Source organism: Nyctibius grandis, chromosome 9 (assembly GCF_013368605.1).
Source record: "Nyctibius grandis isolate bNycGra1 chromosome 9, bNycGra1.pri, whole genome shotgun sequence".
NCBI lineage: Eukaryota > Metazoa > Chordata > Aves > Nyctibiiformes > Nyctibiidae > Nyctibius > Nyctibius grandis.
Window position 1 is genome coordinate 32,008,998 of NC_090666.1, and position 14,358 is coordinate 32,023,355.

General features: G+C 40.8%; 1 protein-coding gene across 1 annotated transcript in view; it reads right to left on the reverse strand.

Moving 5' to 3' along the window:
• Positions 1–966: 966 nt before the first annotated feature.
• Positions 967–14,358, reverse strand: part of MYLK (myosin light chain kinase) — a 197,739-nt gene continuing 184,347 nt past the window's right edge. Inside the window, exons 28-32 of the mRNA XM_068407496.1 lie at positions 8,685–8,837; positions 7,354–7,477; positions 6,003–6,132; positions 5,013–5,132; positions 967–3,137 (exon numbers count right to left, since the gene is read on the reverse strand). Of these exons, the coding sequence (XP_068263597.1) occupies positions 2,890–3,137; positions 5,013–5,132; positions 6,003–6,132; positions 7,354–7,477; positions 8,685–8,837 (775 nt within the window). The 3' untranslated portion in view covers positions 967–2,889. The remainder of the gene's footprint in view (positions 3,138–5,012; positions 5,133–6,002; positions 6,133–7,353; positions 7,478–8,684; positions 8,838–14,358) is intronic.

A 14,358-nucleotide genomic window follows, 5' to 3' on the forward strand; every position in this document is an offset into this window, starting at 1 on the left:
GGTGGTAAGATAGTTATATCCTTGGGGAAAAAGAAAAATAGGCAGTTTGTAGCCTGTAGGACACTGAAGGACTAGTAAAGGAGGAGAGCAAAGAGAAAATCTGTGCAGGAACATCAGTACTGAGTCTGTGGGCGTTGATACCCAGTCCTTGTCCCCACAGACCTCACCCTGCCCACAGACCAGGCCATCAGAGCCAGACCTTTTACTGCTTTATGCATGTGCCTGCCTGAAGGGAAACCAGCAGTCAATGAATAAAGTCCAGTACATTCACAGGACAGCAGAGCACATCTTGCAAAGGCGACTGCTGCAAGGGCTGAAGATTTGCTCGAAACACATTGCTACGAGCAGGGTGTTTCACAGTCTTTGCTTTAGGGAGTTTCTGTGTGGTCCTGCATGGTCCGTGGTGTCTTGGACCGCACATTAGAAGTCTGCCTGAAGGCAGCGCAAACACATTTGTTAAATATCTTTATCTTTACAGTTTCTAATAACACTGGTACAAGTACATATCTACATTTAGACTTCCCTCAATTTTTTCTCTCTTGCTCTTACAGTCTTTCTTCTAGGTGTTTTACTTTTCTTTCTGAACTACGTTTCCCCACCGTAAGGGAATTCTCGACTGTAAAAGACAACCACAGCCATCATGGTGCCCCATCCCCATTTACCCATCTGTTCATTGTGCAGGATGCGATAAGGCTGGGGACACGGGGCAGAGCACACGGCCACAGCCAGTGTCAGCCCCAGGGTGTACCTGACAGCATTCGGGCAGAGCAGCCCCCGCACAGTGCCAGCCTGCACTGACCGGGTAGGAGAAGTGCTGCAGCACCACAGAGATCAGTGAGGTTTCACTGTTGCCACCTCATGCCCTTGTGTGCCAAGCAGCTCTCAGGACAGAATAGAAGACTACTGCTACTGATATGCTCAGCCAGTGTGAACGCAGCGACGCCTGCAATAGAGTTACACGGAGCGTGCTTTGTGGTATTATTTATTCAGGAACTGTGAGTAACTACAGCCGTAGCATTCTCATCTTTGCAATTCTGATGGTTTAACAAACTGGGAGAACAGTAGCATATTTTTATTAAGGTACAAAATACACCCCGTTGTTGCCTAAGACATTTAAAAAATGTGAGAAAAGCTCTGTATGCTCTAAATCAGATTCAAAACCTTTCTGTATAAGGAATTGTGGCAATACTGTGTTTAGTATAACAAAAGGTTTTTATCAATTGAAAAGGAAAAGACATGCTGGCAATCCGAATGTAGTAACAGAGAGTAAAGCAATTAAAACCCCTTGTGTCATCCACATTAGTTGGGCTTTGCATGTAGAAGAGCAAATCATATGGAACACATACACAACTAGGTAATATCAAACAACCTAAGGTTCATATTGTACACACCTGTATTAAAGTACACTTACTACTTAGTGGTGAGGATTTAAGGTAATTTTCTTTTTAAAGAGGTAACCTTTGAAATGCAAATGTTGCACTTTACACACACAGAGTGGAAAAGAAAAAGAATCACTTTTGGAATGATACGTAGATATAAGACACACTGGTTTTGGATTATGCATATCACCTTGCAGCCTCTGATATTACCTCTGAACAGCAACAACAAAAAATTAAAAAGTGCCAATACTGTGAAAGGAAAGCAAAGTTACTAAGTCTGAGTGCGTTAACCATTTCTGAGAAAAAAAACCCCTGGGTTTGGGATTTTTTTGTTTTGTTTTGTTTTTCTGTATTTTTAAAAAACGCAACAGCCTTACTAGTGCAGGTTTAAGACAAAAACAAGACAGTCAAGCTCATAAGGTAGAAATAGGTCCTATATAGGTTAAGATTCTTTGGAAACTGCTAAGTATAAAGGAGTTTGTAATCCAGGCTACTATCTTTTTGGCTACTCCAAAAATCTGTGGGAGTTTCCAGCTTATCATCAGTTGAGATCTGTTTTGCAATCGTCAAATAAACGCAAGTAAAACTTTAACTAACCTGGGATTCCATTCACACACATGCACATTGAAGTCACTGATTGCGCAATAACCTGTCTTTTTTCACAGCAGCATATATATGAATCATTAGCGCATATATAAGTCATTATTAGACTGACCAGAACAACAGAAAATATTCTCAGTCTTTGTGTTTTCAGTCTGTTTCTTAAGTAGTCAGCTGTGACTGCATGGAAGGGGCAGGTTCTATAAGGGAAAGGTGACAAGGTGTTATCAGCTGAGTAAAAAGCAAGATCCGAAGTATCTCAGAAAACCACCTGGATGTTTAACTTTAGCCAGTATTACAACAGCCCTAACAGTGCACTGAGAAAGGGCAGTAACTGTGTTTGAAGTTAGGACCGTGAAATTCTGTTTAAAACAAATGGAAAATGAACCGTACCAACATAAAAATTGCAATGCTGGCTGTGTCAGACCTTCCCTTATAGAAGACACTGCTCAGGGAGCAGCCTGTTTCTTAGGACTGGAGAGATTCACTGCGTGTCTGGCAAATGATTCCTTGTAAAGTAGATCTTGGGGAGCCAACTTAGCTGCGGTTTTGGCTGAGGAAAGTGATGGTGTAGAGCAATGAGCTCAGGAAATAGACTGTTTTTCTTTAAGAAGATGTTCAGAATATAACTGTAGACTTGTTTTCCATACATTTGATTTCCAGAATAGACTGGGCAACTTAGTTGATGACTTGCTTAAAGTAAATCCAATCATGCTAGCAACTTAAAGTTGCCTACTGATTTGAATTAATGCCCATACATAAAGCAAACAGGTATCAACTGATCATGCTGAAAAAACAACCCCCCAAAGACCTACGTATCACACAAGGTGCTTTTGATAACTTGGTTTTCTGAGCCTTATAAGGAGAGTCTTTAAATATATTTTTTCTTTTTTTTTCTTTGAGCCTTGTTTCATTCTTCCTCCTCCTCATCTTCATCTTCTCCTTCTTTGTCCATTGTTTCCACAAGGAGTTCTGCGGTGCACGTGGCTTCCCCAAGGCTGTTAACAGCTTTGCAGGTGTATTTGGCATCATCGTCCCCACACACTTCAGAAATAGTCAAAGAACAGTTCCCTTCCTCATCATAATCTATCTGGAAGTGACGGGACTCCTTGACAGGCTGATCATCTTTGTACCACATTACCTCAGGGTCAGGATAGCCTGCGATAGTGGAGAGAGAACAGCAGTTGCAATGAACAAGTATTAACTGATCTGTAGTTACTTTAAGCTCTAATTCCCCATCTGTGTATGGACATTCCAATATGTTAATATACAAATATTTAATTGAATCCTATGTAAAATAAAAGTAGATGATGTGAGGCTTTTTTACTTCACATTTACCTGAAAAAACTTTATTAGGAATAGCAAAAACTTGAAAGTTGGCCCTGAGGCACTCACTAGGTTCCACTTTCTACTACTTTTGCAGTGACTGCAGACAGCTTTTTGTGTGTCTCGGACATCAGCCAGAGAGGGACTCTTGATGGTGTATTTGAGGCTCACCTTATGCTGCAGCTTTTGTGGAACCTGCAGTTCCCAACACTGAGATTTAGAATTGCAAGGGTAAGCTGTTTTGGGCTACAACAACAACTTAATATCCTTCTCAGGTTGCTTTGTTGTGGCTATTCTGAATCTTCCTCCTCCTAATCTGCTCCTTATACACCAGCCTGTCCTGTATGGTGACTGTGGCACTCCCAGTTCCTATTTGTGTGTGTTAGGGTAAGTGAGAGAGTCTAAGAAAAGCATTTTGATTATGCATCTCAACAGGAGTTTTGAAGCCTTTTGTGAAGCAAATGGCTCTGCTACACTCGAAGCATCCAGAGCCAGGCTGTACAATACATGCTGAAGAACAATCCCTTATACAGTACTCTTGGCTGCTGTAACAAATTGAAGGCTTGTTGTCTCAGCCAAGTTCTGGACTGTGATGGGAGGATGACTTCCCACTGAGCAGAAATAAAGTGCACAAATCCCTAATAACAATGAACTTTACAGCGATACACTGGAAAGGCTGGAACATCAGCCGTGGTACATCCATCTATTTTATTCCATGCAGTACTTATGCACATACCCCTCACGCTGAGCATCCATCAGCAACAATAATCCATCCTCACATCTCCGCTGTGAGGTAGGAAACACAGGCAGTGAAAGAGATTAGGAGCACAGAAACAAACAAGCAGAAGGTCAGTGAGGCAGTTTCTGAACCTCATTTTAAGATTAGAAATTGTCTAACTTAAACACATGCAGCATGGTACCGACTCTATCCATTTTGTTTTAACAGCACTTCTCTTTCTAATTTCTAGCTTTCATCAACTTCTGTGATATAGAAGCTTCAGTCTCATTGCAGTAACAGTGCTAGCAGGCTTGGCCTTCAGCCTGTTAGGCTGACCAAGCCAAGCTCCTTAAGTGCCTTCTCTTGAACTTATTCTGTCTATCTGCATATGCCAACCTGAGTTTTTCTTTCTTGAACTCGTAAGGTAAAAAAAAACAAACAATAGTGCAGTATTTTCTAGATGTGACTTCTGTAACTGGTGCAATGATGTTGTCGTTACTTCTCATGCAGATACACTGTTAGGGACTTGTTTGCCTTTAATACAATGTATGTACAACTTAAAGTTATCTTGAGGCCACCTGAAAGTTGTCTGTCATTTCAGACAAGTGTCTTCCTACTTATTCTTGATTTCTGGTTAGCAGTCTCTAAGAGTGTACTCTTGCAATTTATGGTACTACATTGCATCTTGTTTTTACTGTTTCTACCCTCAAAAATCATCTTACTGTTCCCACTTGCTGTTCTGAATTAGTGATTCACACATTGACTCTTGGAGACTTCTGTTCTACGGCAAGCACAGAACAAGCCCAGGCAGCTCCAAATGATTTCTGTTATTGCAACACATTCATGCTGTGACATGCAGATATTGGTAAAGCAAAATGGCAACAACTCAATAGTAAAACAGAAAAAAAATTGAAAAAGTTAAACAACAGCACAATGCAGAAAGCTGTCAAGGAAGGAGAGAAAGAAAGAGATATGCTAATTCAAAGTACCTTCAATTTTGCAGTCAAATCTAGCAGCACTTCCTTCCACAACCTCCATGTCAAGGATCGTTTTAGTAAAATATGGCTTTACGTGGGGCTTTTCTTCAGCCACTTCTTCAAGGAAAGCATCTGGAGGAGAGCGAAGAGATAGTTAATTATTTTACAGGGCATGTTCTCAAAAGATGCATTTTAATTTTTAATTACCAGAGGGTAATGAAAGCATCTTTTATTTCACTTAATTCTGTAAGGCTAATGGCACAGTGAGGATGTTAGCTACTTAGTTTGGTGCCAATCTTTCACAGCTGGACAAAGATTCAGACCATAAATAGAATGAAATCAACATGCTGGACACCACGCTACAAATCAGCTTTATTTTTTCCTTAAATTTGTTTCTAATTGAACCTGGACTGTCACAAGCCAGAGGAGTAAACCAGTTCAACTTGTATCAGGCCCACAGTCTATGTGGATATGTCAAAATGACTTGATTTTCAGAAGTTTCAAGCATCAGCACCTCCGATTGTTACACACCCCAAATCCATATTTCAAACGAGGACGTAGGGGAATAATGTAGACGCATTATTTTTTTTCTTAAATGCCCCTGCCTGAGGAGCATGGTTAATGCAGAGCACGTGTCTCGGTTACAGCAAGGGTTAATACTGTCTTGCTTGCTCGCTTGCCTGAGAAGGCAATACATCACTGTAATCTTTGTATAAACATGCATTCCCAAACTGATAGAAAGCGCAGCTGACAAATCTGCCTTAATTCTTTGGCTTTAAAAAGAAAAGAGTTTACTGCCCATACTTATACCGGGGCATTTTGAGTAGCAGAACAAAATGAGAACAGTGAATTTTTCATAGATTTCTCTAAAAAATAAAAGAAGATAAAAACAGAGAGAGAGCAGGAATAGCCAACTCAATGGTTGGTCTCTAGCATTTTGCTAAAAGCTTTACTAAATTGATTCACAAAGAGGTAAAAATGTGGTGTAGCAAAATTCCTTACCTTCATTCTCTACTTTGTCTGCATTTATAGGGCTGGTAGGTGAGCTCCCAGAGGCCTTCCTCCCGCTCATACCAGAAATCATTGCCATGGACGACAGTCTTCCTATTGCTCGGACAGCATGGCCTGTTTTCTAAGACATAACATAAAAGGCTTCTGATCAATCCAATCCAACAGGCATGTGATTTTCTGTAACAATCGTGCTTCGGACAAATTATCTGGGATCTCTGCAAACCTCGCTGGAATTGTTGGACAAACTGCTTATATATAGCTCTGTTGTTTTAGGAGAGACAGAGCAGGCTGGTCTGAATTACCAAATTTAGTTGCAGATATAAACTTCCCCTGATGAACTCATACCTAAATGAATGTCTCTGTTAGCTGCGGATAAAAAGCACTGTGCGAGAGGAGGGCCAGCGAAAAAGCTATGTCCTGTTTAGCTGGAACTTAACTCTGGTGGTGGACGGCTCTCTCAATAGCCATATGGGCTGGACTGAGTTTCACAAAGGATGAATAACCAGCTAACACGAAATGAATGAGAAAGTGCCGTCTGCATGGTGGAAGCAGCCCTCTGACAGGCTTGAGAATCAACCACCAGGATACTAAAATACGCTCAAACCACGTTGCCTCTAGTACGGACACTTGTAATTTTGTACAGCTTGCATGAGCTCCTAAGAAACACGTACAGTAGAACGTAAGAGGAAATATAAGGTAGATTTACATAAATGAATATTTTGTAGGCTACTCAAAAGGCTGGATCCAGGATTTTTACCATCAACTCCCCTAGCTTTCAGAACGGCACAGATGGACCTGCTGCACCAGTTCCAGCATTAAGAAAAAAAGAAGATATGGAGACCAAATACGTCAAAGAAAATTATTAAACCAATCTGGCTGAATCCCTGAGAAGCTTGGTACTCCACCAGGACAGAACTACTGGCTTGGGAGAATAAAACTACCACAAAATGAGGTACCTTTAGCGAGGCCAGGCGGGTAAGCTTTTCCCTAGCTGTTCAGGTTTGTTAAGGATAACATAATCCCCCAGCCCTCAGTGGCATGGCGAGGGCAGGGAGGGGAGATGGTCATACCCCCAGAAGAACAGGAAAAACTGTACTTGAACTCATACGCCTTTTAGTATCCTGAAATGGAATCATCACGTGTTATATATATGCAGCTGTGCACCCTCCTCCTGCTCGCCTGTAGAAACCAAACCTGCTTTACTGCATTCATACTCTGGCCACTCTGGAGCTTTCACCAGCAGCAGAAACCACTTGGCCTGACATGTTTCTGAGAGTCTTAAACATTAGAAATAAAGAGAGTTATGAGGATAGCCAGCCCAATGCTATGTCCTCTTCATTACCTGCCATTTTCTTCTGGCCATATATTTCTTCATCCTATCTTTGGAAAGTTTTTTGGCTTCCATGGTTTTGGTGTCTTTTTGCAGCCAAGGATGCTGAAGACATTGAGTACAATTGAAGCGACTCCTGTTTTTATACAAAAAGACTAGTCAGTGTTGCCGTTAACGATAGTTGAACCTACCTGCTTTACCATTGTTTTGTGTGCTCTTTTCATAGAATCATAGAATGGTTTGGGTTGGAAGGGACCTTAAAGATCATCTAGTTCCAACCCCCCCTGCCATGGGCAGGGACACCTTCCACTAGACCAGGTTGCTCAAAGCCTCGTCCAATCTGGCCTTGAACACTGCCAGGGAGGGGGCAGCCACAGCTTCTCTGGGCAACTTCTCTCTTTTCTGAGAGCAGATTTTCTGTTTCCTAAATTTAGCAACATACAGATCACATGGCACTACTTGCCCAGCCGTGCTTACTTCTTAAACTCACTTTCACAATTTCTGTAGGTTTTTTGAGAGAAAACTCTGCATTTTTAAGTGTTAATAAAACATTATAAAACAAAGCACGAAAAGCTGTATGTTTTAGGCATGGAACACATACAGCAGACCCACAATGGCAATGATTCAGCTACCTCATGCTGGCAGAACCCTGTCCCAGATCTCCTTTCCTTCGCTTACAGAGATTTCCCCTTCCCCACCGCTTAATACCCTCCTTCCCTGCAGCACTGAACATTTAACAAAACAGAAATGTCCAAATCTCTCATCAAGCCACACCCATTCTTCACTTTGCTCATGGTACACAGATAAATAACCCTCTGTTCTCCATCCACCTGATTGCAAACTCCCTGGAAGAAGAACATTTTCTTTCCTTGGTTTGTTCAGAGTCTGCTGTAAATAGGGCTTCCAACTCTTGATATTTTTTTTCTTGCCCAATTACTAAATTTATAGCAAAGCTGCCTACTCAGAGGAACTGGGCTTAAAAGCAACACGTGGAATTAAATCTGGTGAAATTGCAGCCCATTCAGATCAAGACAGAGCATGTCATGCAGGAATTTGTGTCACACAACAGTGAAGATAAGAGTAGCCACACAAAACCTCAGGCTGCATCTTGCCTGAGGGAAGGGGAAAGCAGAATGAGCAGACGATTAAAAGAAAGCGCTCCATTCAGACCCTGCACCATAAAACAAACGAGAGCTGCACACGGAGACAGACGGGCACGCGAGCGCCTTATGAAGTATCGCCAGAGGTGCCTGCGTCCCCGTGGAGATTCGCAGTGGGGAAACAAGAATGGCAAGTTCAGCTAAATGCAAACATAGAAAGCGTATCAAGTCAAACAGCTTTACTTCATATCTTTCTTTAGCAGATTGCTGATAAAGTCCTTGGCATCATCAGAGATTTCATCAAAAGCCTCATCATCGAAGTCCCACGTTGCTGAGGTAACATTGGCTAGGGTTTCGTTGTCGTTGTCTCCCATGAAAGGAGAAAGTCCGCTGACCCTGGGGATCGAATAGACAGACAGACACCAGACAAACAGTGTCAATTTGCAAATTAGCAGAGGGGCAAATTAAAATCATGTGCGACATCTGAGCTCTGCAGGTCTCTATCAGTAAAAGCTCCCTTAAAAAAAAAAAAGGGGGGACTCAAAGCTAACTACAGATAGTCTTACAGGAAGGGAACTAGTTTTGATTGCAAAACTGAAAGGAAAATTCCTGCTGTTCCTTTCTCTTTTCCCAAGACATTTATGAGGAGGGAACTAGAATTAGGTGAAAGTGGAGCATACTAGTTCGTTAAATGACTTGTCTAGTTCTGCATAAATAATACAGCAATTTTCACATGAAATTCAGTTGAATAGCTTTTTTTTTTTTTTCCCTGGTGCTTTCAGGGTGGCTTTGCTGCCTTTACTGTCAAACCAATTTTTTTTTGTACATTTTATTCCATTTACTCCTGCAGAGAGCGCCCAAGAAGAAAGATGCATCGTGAAATTGTGAAATCCACAGGGCTATTTTGTAAACAAAACCACCCTGAATTATATAGCCAGATAAAACGGTGCTACATCACGGCAGGCTGTAGAGTTATGCAGATGCATCCAAAAGTAATTTGGTTTTTATGTTCTCAATCAGTCATGATGATGCATGAAAGGGAAATAATACTCTTCTATAACTTAAGTTGAGCTTTTGAGGCTTTTTACTCAATAGAACTGATAAATTGCCAGTGAAAGGCAATTACAGAACATCATGGTGTCATTTTTGCAGAATATCTTTCTCAATTGAGCGTTGTCCCTTATTATACTGTACCTGTGTGCATCCAGATACTTTTGATTCCTGTATATATCACCCTTCCAGTAAAAACTTTCAGGTGAAAGGTTGCTTATTCCTTAGAACTACAAGTTATTCAGTTTTCCGGGTCTTCTTCCTGGCATGCAATTTACATAATAACCTATTCTTCATGAAATTTTACAGACTTTATTTGCTTTCTCTGTACAATCATGTTAACCAGTTACAACAAACAGTTACATTTCAACAGTAGTACATTTTTTTTAAAAAATATGGAAAAATAAGTGGAACTTATTAGGGTTCAGAAAATACTATATGGAAAAATATCGTGATGCTATCGTGGAACAGACTGGTAGAAAAAGAGATTGGGATCAAATAAAGTGAGCTACTAGAGTAATAATAATAGTATAATCTCCTCTACAAAAGTTACTTTGCTGCTCTTTTGTTACTAATTACATTCAAAATCTAATTTGGAATTTGTGCCTAAGGATGTCACTTCTATAAGCAAAGCAGAAACATACACTCTTTGAAGCCTCAGACAAAGCAGATACTAAATCTTTTACCATTTCTGGAAGTTGTATGCAGTACAGCAGAGTCTAGAATCTTATGTGTATACGTCAGAAATTTGCTAGCAATAATACAGGAGATGAAGACAAAAGGTTTGTTTCTTAGGCAGAAAGAGGTAAATCAGAACAGAAGGTATTTGCTGTCTTAATTTCCATTATGTAGGGTGCATTCAAATGCAACAGTGAAGCATGACTTTATAAATGTATAAGGTGGCATAAACCCATTTATGAACATATAATAGGCACAAGTTATAGAAAGCTGAAAGATTAACATACCAAAAAATGCTCACATAAAACAACTCTCTGTCTTTGACACTTAATTTACTGGAAGAAAAGGTTTATGCCTGATAGCACTGGAGAGCTGGTGTAGCTGCAGTGCAACGAGAGGCAATGTTCTGCCCTCATGCACATCAGCTGTCATGGCCAGGTAAATCGTTGAAGGAAAATCTCTGTTGTGGAATCTGCAAAGCATTCCTGCAGGGCCTTAAACCTATCTCCACTCCAATATTTAATCATTTTCCTATTTATGACAATGTCATCATTCTTTATAATGTTTTAGAAAATGAAACCAATCTCATCCAGACTGCAGTTCTGAGTTTTGGGTTCCAGATACTGATTGCTAAGTTGTCTCTTGTTGACTACGTAGTAAGTACAACAATCTCTCAGCCAATTCAGTGGCTGCTAAAAAGGCTCACATTTTATACAAATGAAGGGTCTGTGAAGTATTTCTTTAGTTCACTGTCAATACAGGACATGTACGTCTTCTCTTCACCCAGTTAAGCTTCCAGAGGATGCACTTGGGCAGCCAGAGCAATAACAATCCCATTTTCCTTCAATACTTGATCAAAGTATGGCAAAGGCGACCTCTGCATAGTATTACCACAAATAGCGTTGTGCAGCTCTTGTGCTACATTAGATAATATTTTGGCCTATTTCCAGAGATCAGGGCTGCAGTATTGAGAGATCATTTCCATGCCAAAAAGACTGTGACACATACAGAGACACTGCTTCATGTGGAAACACCACTGCTCCTCACTGCCGTAGAGGCAGTGCTTAGAAAGACATCTCGCTTTCTGGGCAAAGGGATGCTGCATGTCACACACAGCTTTTGAGGGATAAGGATAAATAGGAGGAGATTAGAGAGGAAAGAAAACCTTTGGTTGTTTTGGTTGGCACTTTTTGTGTGTGTGTGTGTGTGTTAAGAATTGCATGACAGAATTATCGGATAAAATCTTAAGTGCTGTGGTAGGATTGACCTGTCCCATGTATTTGGTAAATTACCAGATGGGTATCGGTTAAGCATCCACTCACTTTGTCATTTCCAAACACCAGTGTAACAGTACCCATTCAAACATTTCAATGAACCTATTTTTGTATTTCTGAATGTGCTGTTGTGAATTTATAAGGTTAAAATAATTTTCGCTCTCTACAACAGTTTTGCACTGTGGATTAGTTGCCTTATCATGTAAATCCTTGTAAGGAGAACTATATCCTTGTCCATAGTCAGGGAACAAAATCCAGCAACTAATGTAGATTATAACCAGAAATTCTTATCTTTAGCCCAGATTTCACTGACCCGAGCCTTGGTTGTTCATTTCTTAATAGCCATTTAAAGTAATAATGGCCCAGCATCTCTTTTGACAGATTATGGAAACAATTTCTTTTTGGAATGCTGAAGCTAAGTGATAAAGATGAGCTACCGCTCCAGAAAATTAATACTGAGCTTACACCGTGAACTTACTATTAGACAAGCAGCAAGTTGTTTACTGAAAACATTTTTCCAGCTACTTAACCAGGCATCTTCCTGGCATGTTAAGAACCATTTGTTTAGAAAATCTTTCACAGTTTCCACTTCTAAATAAAGAAGAAAGATATTTTATCCTCTAGAAGTTCCTTAACATTTATTGGTCTGTCCTAACAAAGCTCTGAGTGCAGATTTAGAAATGTTAAGATCAAAAGGGTCCAATGTGGTAGCCAGTCTCACTGCCTATGTAACAAACACCATAGCATTTCACTTGGAAATCTTTGCATTAAGACTGCCACTAATCCAGGGAAGATGTTTGCTGCATGTCTCAAGAAGTCAGACTGAGCATTTCTGTGCAAGCAGTGCTTGGAGCAGCAGCTGATCTGGGCAGGCGACACTGAGCTCCTTCTTACAGTCTTTGCATTGCACTAGCAGTGAAAAAAAAGCAGCAGAACTCAGTGTGAAGAGTGCTGTCGGCTTCTGATAAACCTGTGCAGGTCATGTCAAATAAGCACATGATAATGCCTGCACCCTGGCGACCATGTAGCAATTTAATTCTTTTACAAATGAAATAAAGCAAATAAATAGCCTCAGGCGACTTTGGGGGGAGACATGCATCCACTGAACAAAACCACCCTTTCCTTTAGCTGAGGGCTGACTGATTCCCACACCGGTCGTCTCAAGGCAGAAACAGACCACCGAGCCCATGTAAAGGAAGGCAGCTCATTCCCGGAGCCAGGGTGTTACTCTCTTCTCATCCTTGTTTTACGTGCCCAGTGCATTAATAAGGAATTACAATTTGGCAATGCCACTGAACAAATAATACATTTTGAGCGGTACAGTCATGACTTTAAAGCCCTCCTAACTTTCTTTAATGAAAGAACAAGGAGTGCTCTCTCGTCTTTATATTGAGGCTTAAATTTTTAATATGACATGGAGCCAAGTGTAAGCCAGCAGTGTGTGTGTCTTGCCTTATCAAAGTCCCAAGTCAGCACACCCAAAAGATGAACGATGCCGAAAGATCTTTCAACCAACTCAAACTGCCAAACAAGGGAGGAATAACAGCAGTGATGAATAACACAATAGATAAAAAGGAAAGGGAATATTTGAAGAATCAGGGTGTGTGTTATTAGGAAGGCACTGAAGGAAAAGAGTACACAGCAAGATCAAATGGGATATTAAAAACCAGCCTAAGATATAGCATATTAAAAAAATATTAATTGACAGAGATCAACTGCTCTGAAAAGATATACACTGCCTGGAACTGATAAAGCAAGAAGAACTAATGGAAAGCAAGCAGGGGATTGAATCAGCCGCAGCTAATTCCTCACTGAAACTAGTCAGATTCTACGGTGACAGAAGGAAAAGGGCTATCCACTTTCAATGTACGTACGCACAGCACTGAAATCTTAGACCAAAATTTGGTTTGAAATAAAAATATAATTTAGATATTGTTTCAGATTACTAAATACTGGAAACACTGTCTGTCCAAATGGATCATCAGAAAAGAACTAGAAATAGAAAAAACAACAAACAAATTCAGCAATGCCCAGAAGAATAAATGGCAAGAGCTGGAAAGAATTCAGGAGGTTTAATCTTCATTAGATAAAGATTATTGTAAATGCAAAAAGAAACACTGAAGTAGACATAAATGGAGATGATATACACAAGCTATAATACTTGGGGCCTGTTACTTCAAAGGCAATACATCAACTTAAGTATGTGGGACAGTACTGTGATGCAGAACGGGACAGAGAGCAAGATAAAAGTGGAAGATAAAAAACATGAGGTAGAGAATACAAACAGGGAAATTTAAGGAAGAACAAAGACTGATGAAGAGACAGGACTGAAGGAGTTATGCAAAAGATTAAAAGGATTTAATGTGTATCTTAGAAATGTGGAAAGGGAACCCAGGAGCTGTAGGATGGAATTAAGTCAGTCATGCCATAAGGCAGACAGATGCAGCATCCCAACGGAGAGTGCGGTATCTGTACTTACGCCTGCACAGCAGAAGGCTAGGAGAGAGGTTTTGCTGCAGGGGTTTGGAGGAGCGCTGTCACCCCATTTCCTACTTGAGCTTATGTCCTACCCAGAGAGGTTTTGCTGCAGGGAAGACCCTTCACCCACCGAGATCTGTTTAGCAGCTTTTTGCTAAAACTGGTTTGTATTCATTGTTGTACAGGACATAATGGAAACACAGTGTCTTTCTAGGCAGATTACAGGTCTCTCAACACTCTACTACCTTAAAAGAGGTGTTATGTCAAGTCATGCAATAGCGTGCTCCCTGCTGCTTCACTTAGGACCTATGATGGACACAGCAGCTTTGGACCATCAGCTGCCTGTTGCAGACCTGCCTTTAAGTCCAGCACTGCTGCAGTGCTGCCCTCTCCCTTCATGGCCCCGCTCACCATGTCAGAGGGAAAGGGGATGCAAA